This window comes from Cervus canadensis, chromosome 18, assembly GCF_019320065.1.
Source record: "Cervus canadensis isolate Bull #8, Minnesota chromosome 18, ASM1932006v1, whole genome shotgun sequence".
Taxonomy (NCBI): domain Eukaryota; kingdom Metazoa; phylum Chordata; class Mammalia; order Artiodactyla; family Cervidae; genus Cervus; species Cervus canadensis.
Genome location: NC_057403.1, coordinates 60,351,175 through 60,364,626, shown reverse-complemented (window position 1 = coordinate 60,364,626; position 13,452 = coordinate 60,351,175). Strand labels below are relative to the sequence as shown.

General features: G+C 42.0%; 1 protein-coding gene across 3 annotated transcripts in view; it reads right to left on the bottom strand.

The window, feature by feature from the left end:
* The window catches only part of ADAMTS18 (ADAM metallopeptidase with thrombospondin type 1 motif 18), a 145,229-nt gene that overhangs the window by 28,483 nt on the left and 103,294 nt on the right, over positions 1 to 13,452 (bottom strand). For all 3 annotated transcript variants that reach the window (XM_043435378.1, XM_043435379.1, XM_043435380.1), the window contains one exon: positions 12,479 to 12,723. In XM_043435378.1, the coding sequence (XP_043291313.1) occupies positions 12,479 to 12,723 (245 nt within the window). The remainder of the gene's footprint in view (positions 1 to 12,478; positions 12,724 to 13,452) is intronic.

Here is a 13,452-nt window from a genome sequence, read left to right as displayed (position 1 = left end):
AGTCTCTTAATTTACAGCTGGCAAGCAACCTCCTTAAATGCTTCCAGGCCCACAGAAGAGCTGTTCAATGTCTACCTTGAACACACGAACCACCTGACTTTAGACGCAGCGCTCGGCAGCTCTGACCACAGGCTGCGGAGTGGTAAAATTTACAGCTTAAGCTGGAAAACCACAGACGCGGCTGGACTCGACCAGCTCCCCTCTGAAGGAGGGCATGCGGGTTCTGCTTGGGGTGCACACAGGTTAAAATAAACGACATACTGAGTAATCTTGGGTAAATAGCTCGCTTTCACTCCCACTTTTATTTTTTAATATGCAAACTATAAAATGCCTTCAACCAACTTCATCTTTGTTTCATTATTGAAGGCCTATGTTTTTCATTTAAAGAAGTTGTCCTAATCCTCCTATGAAATTAAAAGATGCCTGCTCCTTGGAATAAAAGCTGTGACAAACCTAGACAGCATATTATAAAGTAGAGACATCACTTTGCTGACAAAGGTCAATCTAGTCAAAGCTATGGTTTTTCCAGTAGTCATGTATGGATGTGAGAGCTGGACCATAAAGAAGGCTGAGTGCCGAAGAATTGATGCTTTCAAACCATGGTGCTGGAGAAGACTCTTGAGAGTCTGTTGTACTGCAAGGAGATCCAACCAGTCAATTCTAAAGGAAATCAATCCTGAATATTCATTGGAAGGACTGATGCTGAAGCTGAAGCTCCATTACTTTGGCCGCCTGATGGAAAGAGCCGACTCACTGGAAAAGACCCTGATGCTGGGAAAGATCGAGGGCAGGAGGAGAAGGGGACGACAGAGGATGAGATGGTTGGATGGCATCATCGACTTAATGAACATGAGTTTGAGAAAACTCCAGGAGATAGAGAAACTCCTGGTGTGCCACAGTCCATGGGGTCGCAAAGAGTTGAACATGACTTAGTGACCAAACAACAAACCCTCCCGTGGAAACTAAAGAGTTATAGTTAGGTTCTAAAGACCAGCTTTTTATTTAGGGCAGGCTTGGAAGCTTATTTCTCATCTTCAATAATGTAATAATGTACCTGATAGCTTTAAAAAACAATAATAGCCATACTTACGGTGTTTATGCCAGGCAAAGCATTGTACAGTATTATCTCTTTTACAGTTAATAACAATACCGTGAGGAGGGCACAGTGCTATTAATACCCTAGTCTTGTAGATGAATGCAGCTAGTAAGTAGAAACCGGAGAAGGAAATGGCAACCCACTCCAGTCCTCTTGCCTGGAAACTCCCATGGATGGAGGAGCCTGGTGGGCTGCAGTCCATGGGGTCACACAGAGTCAGACACAACTGAAGCAGCTTAGCAGCAGCAGCAGTAAGTAACAGCATGGGGAACTCAAGTTTCTGATACTGCACGGCTTGCAAACTTGACCTCTTAACTCTCAGGACACTGCACCTCCAGCTCTGAAATGTCATGTCTAGGATTCTAATTTAAAATTCTCAAGACTGGAGGAACACTGAAAAGATACTGTCACTGGGATCCAATAACATGCTCTAACATATACATTGTGCTATCGGGCTCTAATCTTAAAATGTCCCTTCTTGAACATGCTAATATCTGATTTAAGGATTTGTGATCCTTAATCCATTTCCCCCTTCATTTACAGAAATGTTTGTTTTAAATACCGTTTTAACTGCTGAAATTCAACCCACTTTGCAGATTGACCCCTTCCGATAAAGGATGCATTTTGCAGGACGTTACATGTTGACTATGTCAGAGAAGGAATCGTTTTTGTGGCGCGAGTTCATGATTCTGTCCGATCCTGTGATTTTCTGGGAAGCCTCGTGATGTGAAAAATCAGCCAGTTGTCCCCGGCTTCTTGTTTGCTTCAAAGCCTGAAGAACACGAGCAGGTATCATCTCTAGGATGAGCTGCAAGTGAGTCGGATTTGACAGGGCGCAGCACCACAAAGACCCTGACCGGGGCCTTGGAAGTCCATCTACGAGGCGGCTTCAAAGGTGTGGGCTGACACATTGAACCTCGACTACAATTCTAATTCAACTCATCCACATTCCTAGGAGTTTAGGGGAGAGAAAGCGCGCTCCGACCTGTCACAGAAGTATTTGCCGTGAATTAACTGGAGGCCCACACTTCAAACGGCGGACCGCAGCCGCGGGAGAAGCGACGCGGCATCGCAGGAGCACATCTGACCCGTCCTCTGGAGCCTGGGGTCCCCGCCATATGTTCTCAATTAGTCCTCGCTGCTGCTCGGCCTCTCCCGCGAGCCGGGTCTCCACGCCGCCCCTGCTCCGCGGCTAATCTCCCTCCCGACACAGACGCTATCCCGCTATCACGAGGAACAGCTTTGCTCATCTCGGCCCCTGCCCCATGGGGGAAGGGATGCAGGCAGCAGGGTCACGAGGAAGGAGCCAGATGGAAGGGACATCCCTGCCCATGACACTCCCACCCCATCAACTCAGGGGTCAATGTGCCCATCCACCTGGTCCCCACCCCCCAACCCACCCATCATCGCCTTTGGCCAAAGAGTGGCGGAAGTTGTTTATGATAGTAATTTTCTTGAGATGTCTTTTTCTGCCTTGAAACTGACCTGTGGTTAACCTATTTCTCATTTGCTGTCGTTAAAAAGGTTGTTGTAGTGGTCAGCGGCACTCTCCCTTGGTACATGATTAATTGGGAATGGGCTTTCAAAGAGTTAAGCACTCCCTTCTGGCCTCTTAACAGAGAGGGGAATAAAAAGCCCTTAACGTGAAGGGGAGCTTTTATTTTTAAGACTTTTTTTTTTCCCCTAAAAAAAGGAATGCTGTAAAAACACAGATGATCATATTTCAGTCTTAGACTAGCAACCTGTGTTATCATGTCAGCATGAATCACTGTTTATCAGACAGGGATGAAGTTACTTTATAATGAAACACTCATGATGAATTTCCTCACCTACCCTCCAACTTCACGACAGTTTGACGGGGAATATGACTCATTGGTTGTTGTGTGTGCTTGTGTGTGACTGCGTGTGAGAGAGAAACAGACAGAAACAGAGGCAGAGACACAGAATAAAGGAGAGGAAGAAGAAAAGGGAGAGGCAGCTGGGAGGGGAGACAGGACGGAGGGGAGGCAGGAGCAGAGCTGGGGGGAGAGAGCTAGCACGCAACAGCTAACAAAACAGCTGATCTTCAGTCACTTCTACACAACGTTATCATCTCTAAGTAGACACCTTCACTAGCCATGAGAAAAAAGAATTTCTGTTTTTAATTCTCATTGCCAAGGCCCTTTAAAATTATATACTAAATGGGCCTTTTGCATTGTACTTAAACAAAAGACAAAATTACTGACTTTATATTATCCATATCTCAATCTCAAAGTGGAAAAACATTAAGTTTTCAGTCATACTCCAAATGCCCAGCATATATATATATACACACACATACATATATACATACACACACACACACACACACACACACACACACATATATATACACATACATATATATAATTTGTGTACATATGTATATATGGGCTTCCCTAGTGGCTCAGATGGTAAAGAATCTGCCTGCAATGCAGGAGATTTGGGTTCAATCCCTGGGTCAAGAAGATCCCCTGGAGAAGGGAATGGCAACCCACTCCACTATTCTTGCCTGGAGAATCCCATGGACAGAGGACCCTGGTGGGCTATAGTCTGAGGAGTTGCAAAGACTCAGACATGACTGAGCGACAAACACTTTCACTTTTCACATATATATGTATACACACACACACACACACACACACACACACACACACTTCAGATTAAATGATTATTTTTCAACAAAGGGAGGTGTAACTTTCAACTCTGAACTTCAGTTTTCACATTTCTGCCATGTCAGAAACGGTAAGGACCTAACAGAAGCAGAAGATATTAAGAAGAGGTGGCAAGAATACGCAGAAGAACTGTACAAAAAAGATCTTCATGACCCAGATAATCACAATGGTGTGATCACTCACTTAGAGCCAGACATCCTGGAATGCAAAGTCAAGTGGGCCTTAGGAAGCATCACTATGAACAAAGCTAGTGGAGGTGATGGAATTCCAGGTGAGCTATTTCAAATCCTAAAAGATGATGCTGTGAAAGTGCTGCAATCAATATGCCAGCAAATTTGGAAAACTCAGCAGCAGCCACATGACTGGAAAAGGTCAGTTTTCATTCCAATCCCAAAGAAAGGCAATGCCAAAGAATGCTCAAACTACCGCACAATTGCACTCATCTCACATGCTAGCAAAGTAATGCTCAAGATTCTCCAAGCCAGGCTTCAACAGTATGTGAACTGTGAACTTCCAGATATTCAAGCTGGATTTAGAAAAGGCAGAGGAACCAGAGATCAAATTGCCAACATCTGTTGGATCATTGAAAAAGCAAGAAACTGTGTGGATTACAACAAACTGTGGAAAACTCTTAAACAGATGGGAATACCAGACCACCTGATGTGCCCCCTGAGAAATCTGTATGCAGGTCAGAAAGCAACAGTTAGAACTGGACATGGAACAACAGACTGGTTTCAAATCGGGAAAGGAGTATGTCAAGTCTGTATATTGTCACCCTGCTTATTTAACTTATATGCAGAGTACCTGATGAGAAACGCTGGGCTGGATGAAGCACAAGCTGGAATCAAGATTGCCAGGAGAAATATCAATAACCTGAGATATGCAGATGACACCACTCTTATGGCAGAAAGTGAAGGAGAACTAAAGAGCCTCTTGATGAAAGTGAAAGAGGAGAGTGAAAAAGTTGGCTTAAAACTCAACATTCAGAAAACTAAGATCAGGGCATCTGGTCCTATCACTTCATGTTAAATAGATGGGGAAACAGTGACAGACTTTATTTTCTTGGGCTCCATAATCACTGCAGATGGTGATTGCAGTCATGAAATTAAAAGACCCTTGCTCGTTAGAAGAAAAGTTATGACCAACCTAGACAGCATATTAAAAAGCAGAAACATTACTTTGCCAACAAAGGTCTGTCTAGTCAAGGCTATGGTTTTCCAAGTAGTTATGTATGGATGTGAGAGTTGGAGTATAAAGAAAACTGAGCATCGAAGAATTGATGCTTTTGAACTGTGGTGTTGGAGAAGACTCTTGAGAGTCCCTTGGACTGCAAGGAGATCCAACCAGTCCATGCTAAAGGAAATCAGTCCTGAATATTCATTGGAAGGACTGATGCTGAAACTGAAACTCCAATACGTTGGCCACATGATGTGAAGAACTGACTCATTAGAAAAGACCCTGATGCTGGGAAAGATTGAAGGCAGGAGGAAAAGAGGACAGAGGATGAGATGGTTGGATGGCATCACTGACTCAATGGACATGAGTTTGAGTAAACTTCAGGAGTTGGTGAAGGACAGGGAGGCCTGGTGTGCTGCAGTTCATGGGGTCACAAAGAGTGAGACATGACTGAGCGACTGAACTGAACTGAACTGGACCACTTCAAAATTTAATTCCTTATACAAGACACACACACACAGAATTTAGGTATGTGGGATGCACAAGTAACAAAGATTCAGTTTTTCTTGTGTTCTCAAACCCAGTCAAATAAATTGTCAGGTCCATATATAATATACTGAAAACTACTGAAATATAAGCTGACTTTTCAATCTTTGAGATGACTAATGAGTGCACTAGTTCAATAAGAAATTCCTTAGACTCTATGCCAGACTCATGCTGTGGGGGATAAGCTGACATACAGAAAGATGTGGAAATTATCTAGTTTATAATAACTGTGTCTGTAGTGATCTCAGAAAGTGTGTAGTTGCCAAATCAATATTGATTTCTTTCTGAGCTGGGGTGTGCATGTGTATGAGTTGTTTTCCCCTGGCTGAGGCAGAAATAGGATACAGGATCATGAAAATGAAGTCTGTTTCTCCAAGTCTTTTACATGTAATACATGTATGTTTGTACTTTGAAATAAAAATTTGATTGATGGACTTAAATAATGCCTAAAAATTTAAGACCTCAGACAATCATATGAATCCTTAATTTCCCTAAGGAATTTCCTCTTGGCCACCGAGGAAATCAAGGAGGCTAGCACAGTCTAAACTGATGTCCACCTGTTGCAAATGGTGGACCCTGTGGGATCCGGGTTCCAAGGAGAATGAAGTTCTTTCCAAGAGACCATCTGAAAACAGGGCAGGCACGTGACTCAATGATAAAAGTGAAAGTCTGTTTTCCATTTAAACTGAGCTTCCCTATGAAGACATTCCATAAAGTTCTGACATATAAAGATAACCAGAAGCAGAGGACACTTTTATTTGATGTCAGGCCATGCACTTATTTCTTGGGGTTCACTGACAGCAGTCAGACTTTTCCAGGACTATATTACTCCTGCTGTGTACCAGGAAACACCCAGAAATAAGTGAAAAGATCCAGTTAATCCCCCACCCTCAAAGGGCAAGTTGCTGTTCCCCCAAATCAAGGTGAGTCAGCTGTGAGCTAACTGGTCAGCAAGTTCTTATGCGTAAATTATTCACTTTGGGAAAAGCAAGCCTTTTAGAAAGCAGACTGATTCCTCAAATGCAACTGAGGAGATCAAATTTCAATACTTTAAATGCCTCTCACCTACTTAACTTTTAAGGGTACAGTTCTAAGACTAGTCCTAAGAGATGAGGAAATCCAGTGGTTTTTAAAATGTGTACCGCAGAAGCATTTCAGAGAACTTCAGATTATGATGGTGGTTTGGGGCAGAAATAGGGAGGAGAGACTGGCCTTGTCACTCTTGACTTGGGTCAGAGAAAGTCACCTGTCACTTGATTTATTTGTTGTCTCCATGGATGATTTTTCAACTTGGAAAGAAGATTCTACTCTTTAAATGAATGAATGAATTTTCTCATCAGATGTCACTCATTCACTATTTTTTTTTTTTTTTTGAGTGCCTATAATGTTCTAGATACTATGCTGACTATGGAAGCTACAAAGATCTCTCAACAATAGAGTGTTTCAGGTGCTTAGAAGTGTTTCAGGATAGTGCTATAGGACAGAGCAGAGAATATTAGTTTAGCCTGGGGAAATTATTTCCCAAATTATCATAAACTATTATCAGACAGTTTAAGTGCCTCATGCAGAATGACACAGTAGTATCAGAGGGACCTGTATCACCCACAGTTTAAAGAGGTGCTTCCTGTTCAAACTCATGTTGCTTCAAAAAGAATGGGATCCACATACTGAAACTCGCTCTTTACATTCCTTAAAGACCTGTGACTATAATGATTTGGCTACATGTTCTGTTCAGTTCAGTTGCTCGGTCGTGTCCAACTCTTTGCGACCCCATGGACTGTGGCACGCCAGGCCTCCCTGTCCATGACCAACTCCCAGAGTTTACTCAAACTCATGTCCATTGAGTCAGTGATGCCATCCAACCATCTCATCCTCTGCCACCCCCTTCTCCTCCTGCCTTCAATCTTTCCCAGCATCAGGGTCTTTTCTAATGAGTCAGCTCTTCACATCATGTGGCCAAAGTATTGGAGTTTCAGCTTCAGCATGAGTCCTTCCAATGAATATTCAGGACTGATTTCCTTTAGGATGGACTGGTTGGATCTCCTTACTGTCCAAGGGACTCTCAAGAGTCTTCTCCAACACCACAGTTCAAAAGCATCAATTCTTCAACACTCAGCTTTCTTTATGGTCCAACTTTCACATCCACACATGACTACTGGAAAAACCATAGCTTTGACTAGACATGATTTATGTCTTAACCATTTATGTATCTCAATGTCTATATAGGGCTGGGCAGTGAATGGGCACTCAACAGAAAGTTTAGTTTTTTTGTTTTGTTTTCTTTTTAAGTCAGACATCGAGAGGAAATAAACAGGAATATTGCTTTGAAGGTAGCTACCTAAATCAATACATGCCAAGGTAGTTGAAGATAGGAGTTAGCTAAGATATTGGGAGGATCTGATTAACATAAATGAATGAGATATAAAGAGGGACCTTAAACTTACACTGTCACCTTCTTGTTTTTTTGGCAAACACACCCTTCTGCTGAATTCTAAACTGTAGTAAGAGCTTATTGAACATGCGGTCATTTTAAGAGGCCTAGAGAGAAAGCACTTTCTTTCACAGACTTGTACTTTCTGTGGGTAGAACAGCATTTTCCATTTTGTTAGGTTCCCACACTTCGATTTCAGCATCCCATGGGATTGTAAAACACATTCAACATTTCGTATTGGAGTGAACATATTTTTGGCTCCAGAAGTATTCATTTTGATTCAATTCATAGTTGCATGGAACGCATGTGAACGTTAACTTCCTTTCTTTAAAGAAGACGGCCGTGGATAGATGACTTGGATGATGATATTAGCCTAGTTTTGGAAAATGTGATTTATTGCCTATTGTGATTTTTCAGTTTTTAGAATCACTGTGTTCTATCAATTTTGGAGAGGCATGAGCAGGTGATAAAAACTGACCTGAAATTTGACCATATTCTTCTCAGAGCAATAACGTACAATTTAAATATTAAAGCCATTAACCCAGATTCTTTTAAAAGATAAAATAGATACATAACACTAGGTTACTGAGTTGGATTTTTAAAAAACAGTTACTAGCTTTGAATGAAACCATGCCTCCTTTAAAAAATACAAGCAAGGCATGACCAATTCATCATACAAGTTTCCCTGTGGATTATTTTCAGACAAGTCACATTCCAAGGACATCAACTGGATCTTTCATTGAATCTATAAGCAGAATGTGTACATAAAGCTATTGTAAAAACAACTAAGCAAATGTGACCTTACTGCATTGTGGTGAAACTACAATTTTGTATTAATAGAGCTCTTACTGACTTTTAATCACATTTACATAGTAATGAAATTTTAGAAAACCAGACATACTCAGTTGAATCTGGGAAAGGCTTTATGTTTCTATAATTGTATTATTAGATCTATCCAGTTTTTTCCCTTACATTTGATTTCCCCCTGCACCCAAGGATCTGTCTGTACTTGCGAAGACAATCCAAATTTTGTTGCTTTGTTTTTTAGCCATGCCCTGAGGCTTCTAGGATCTTAGTTCTCCAACCAGGCATTGAACCTGGGCTCTCAGCAGTGAGAACATGGAATTCTAACCACTGGATGACCAGGGAATTCTATGTATTTGCAAGGAGACAGATAATGTACCTGACTGATTTTGTAGAACTCCATCACCAATGAAGATCATTCTTTTCATTTCTCAAAAATAGCCACTAATCATTAGGAAAATGTTTAGACCCAGTGAACAGTCCAAAGATTTAGTTTTAATCAGAATTAAATAACATAGATAAATGAGATAAGAAGGGATGCTTAAATTAAGCAAAGCACAAATAAAAATTCTCAGCTTGAGGCTGGCATGGTGTTCAGTGACAATGTGTCCATTATCTGTTTAATTTGATCAACACAGACAATGACAGGGGACATTCAGGTTCTAAAGATGAAAGTCAGAAGGAACTCTGTGATTCTGATTTGCACTTTCCATCACTTCTTGTCTCAGTCTTTGTTGTGGTTTTCCTGAAGATAACGTATGTTTAACAACAAACCTTAAATTACAGACAGAACTGTGAAAACCTACCGGAAGGGCTTTGTAATTATGAAGAAAATTGGACAGAGAAACAACAACAAAAAATGGTTGCTTGTCATTAAGCAGGAAAACATGTGTTTCTCATGAGGAATCATTTGGACTTGGTTCTGGTCGCTGGTGGCAGAAGCTGTGAGAGGTACCCACCTTCTGATTCAGTAATTTTCTAGCCACAAAACTTGGTTTGTGTACATTTGCTTAGAGATCGATCAAAGGCCTCATGGTAAAACTTAGGAAGCCATGTTACTCTAAAACCGATTCCTTGCAAGCTAAACATATCTCTAAAGAAAATATACCTTTTCTAAAGAAAAGACGTTTGCTGTTCAGATGCTTGATAGAAAAGAAAACAAACATATTCATCTAAAAAATTAGGACTGAAAAACAAGTCTCAAAATCTTTAACCAGAAAGTTCAATTCCTATGCCTTCCACGTAATTACAGGCTGATTTCAGGGGCTGAATTCATTGTTGAGCTTCAAACTACCCTGAGATAAAACCAGTTTGATTTGGGGTTCCTAATTTCATCTTCTGAAATAAAAGACCTGACAGCTCTATGTCAAAAATACCAAAAAGCCCTATCGAAAAATGGAGAGATCTAAAGAGACATTTCTCCAGAGAAAACATACAGAGAGTCAAAAAGCACAAGAAAAAATGCTCAACATTTAATTATCAGAGAAATGCAAACCAAAAGTGCAAAGAGGAATCACATTACACCAGTCAGAAAGGCCATCACCAAAAAGTCTACAAAAAATAAATGCTGGGGAGAGTGTGGAGAAATGAGAATGCCCCTGCACTTTCGTTGGGAATGTAAATTGGCACAACCACTGTGGAGAACAGTATGGAGTCCACTTCAAACACTAAAAACAGAGCTACCGTTTGATGCAGCAGTCCCAGTCCTGGGCATTTATCTGGGGAAAACCACTACTTCAGAAAGACACAAGCACCCCAGCCTTCTCTGCAGCACTATTTACAATAGCCAAGGCACAAAACAATCTAGATGTCCACTGACAGAGGAGTGCTACCTATGAACAATGGAATATTAGTCATAAAAAAAAGAATGAAATAATGCCATGTGCAGCAGCAGTAACATGGACTGACCAAGAGATGATCACGTAAGTGAGGTACGTCAGGCTGAAAAAGGCAAATATCATATGATATCACTTATATATGGAACCTTTAAAAAATGATGTGAATGAACTTATTTACATAACAGGAACAGATTTACAGATTTAGAGAATGAACTTACAGTCTTTGGGGGGAAGGTGGTGGGGAAGGGTAATCTGTATGGTTGGGAGTTTGGGATTAACACGTACATACTGCTATATTTAAAATATTCATAGATAACTGATAAGGACCTACTATACATCACAGGGGCTTCCCTGATAGCTCAGCTGGTAAAGAATCTGCCTGTATTGCAGGAGATCCCAGTTTGATTCCTGGGTCGGGAAGAGCCCCTGGAGAAGGGATAGGCTACCCACTCCAGTATTCTTGGGCTTCCCTTGTGGCTCAGCTGGTAAAGAAAATTACAGCACAGGGAACTCTACTGAATACTCTGTAATAACCTAAATGGGAACAGAATCCAAAAAAACAACAACAGATACATGTATATGTATAACTGAATCACTTTGCTGTACACCTCAAATTAACACACTGATAATCAACTATACTCCAATATAAAGTAAAGAAATTAAAAATGCATCACATAGCAAAAGCAATAAAAATAAGATAAAATAGGTCTTTCTCGGGGGGGGGCAAAAAAATTACATGTAGTCATACTTGTAAACTCTTTTAAAATTCATCTTCCTTAGTAAATGTTTGATTAGTACCTTAAATAATAATAGTAATAGTTGAATTAGACTTGTTGCTTTGATTTGAAAAGAGCAGAGCAGTATGACTAGCCTGGAGCAGATATTATACTCGGAAAAGATTTTGACTCCAATTCAACTCTGCTTTTTTCCTAGCTACATGAGTTAGGCAAATCTTTTAACATTTCTTCATCACACTTCATTGCTTATTTTTCTGGCAAGTCAATGAGGCAGGATTTCTGTTCCAGTTTTGCTAGTGAGAGACTGAAGCTGAATGTGACTAACGGCAGTGCTTGGTTACCTAAGTCCTCGGTACGTGGTGGCCACAGGGACTTCTACACAACCTCAGACATACCACATCCCTTTGAAAGCACATGATTGGCCCCGTTTTATAAACTGGAGGAAGCAAACCCCGAGATGTGATGAGGACCAAAGACAAAGTCCCTGTAACAATTCTGTTACAGAGTCATTCTCAGATATGGTGGCTGTTTTCACTCTCCTCGCTGTTACCCATTTATTTATGTTTTTCTCTTCTCACCTCTAAAGAAAATGGCAGCCAAAAAAAGTGAGCTGGCTTGCTCTAAAACTGTCCTGCTGCTGCCAAGTCGCTTCAGTCGTGTCCGACTCTGTGCAGCCCCATAGACGGCAGCCCACCAGGCTCCTCCGTCCCTGGGATTCTCCAGGCAAGAATACTAGAGTGGGTTGCCATTTCCTTCTCCAAAACTGTCTAGCCATCAATCAAGTGTTCTTTCCACTACGTTGCTCTGCCTCTGAGGCAGGTGGATCTATGTTATGAAGAGCTATGGACAGACGATCCAAACGGCAGACGCAGACCAACTGAAATCATGTAAAAAATGATTCCTGGGACATTCCTCAGCAAACTGAACAGCCAGGTGGACTGGTGGAAGGCTGGCATCTAAATGTGAAAGTCGGCACATTCTCTCGGGGACCCACTGGGTCCCTCTTCCCCCAAATGAAGAGGGTGTCTTTGCCCTCTGAGCTTTAGCCTGTTAGGACGCCGATGTGAACTAGTTGTTCTTTAAGCTAGTTTATATGGGGGTCGTCACTAGACACGCAGCAAGAGGCAGTGAGAGCCGAATAAAGAGAAGGGGCTTACTTCAAAGACCAGCGTCTCATTGATGGGGCCCGGGGCAGACAGGCATTCGGGGCGGTTGAAGGCACGCTGGTACTCAAACACGGTCCCCGCAAAGGCGAACTCCCCTGGCCAGTCGACGCTCCAGCCCCCCGTGAGGTAATACTTGTGACTGAGGCTTCGGACCGCGAGGTAGCTGGAGGATATCTGCAGCTCCTGGACCTCGATGCTGCGGGCGCCTGCCGGGATGGTGACCACCGGGTAATACTCTAAGTGGAGAGAGCAGAACATCTTTGTCATCCACGTCACACATGGGAGACCCCGTCAGAGAGAGGCAGTGGCCATCCTTAGAGTGGGGCTCATTTCTACTCTTACACAGTGAAAACACTCAGTTATTCCATTTTTCAAGTGGTAGGAACACCCGAGCGAGAAAATGATGTACTTTCCCGAAGCACACGCATGTGGACAGAAAACACGCTTCTCTTTTCCTGAATGACAAAGGCCATGAGACTCAAAGATGCTTTTTATTTTTAATTGACCTGGAAAAAAACTTGGAGGCACCTAGTCTCACCTGTGGTGTGCCGAAGACAGGGCTCAAAGCTCAGTTCTAGTCAAGACGGTGAGACAATTGCTTCCAGAATGCGTCTTACATTTTAAGCGTGGACCATCTAAGTTCCATAATACAGGGACTTCCCTGGTGGTCCAGTGGCTAAGACTCTGCACCCCCAGTGCAGGAGGCCCAAGTTTGATCCCTGGTCAGGGAACTAGATCCCACATGCCACAACTAAGACCGGTACAACCAAATAAATACATACATATATTTTTTAAAAGTTCCACAATATGTTCTTTGTTTAACAAATGCAGGTGGCACAGCATATTGAAATCGCTCAGCAGAAAGGCGTTTGTTGAACACACCTCTGGATGTTTGTCTTGCTAAAACTACTCATCCTTCTTTGCTCTTGCATAAGTAACAGTAGGTGAACCGACAACTTCCAGAT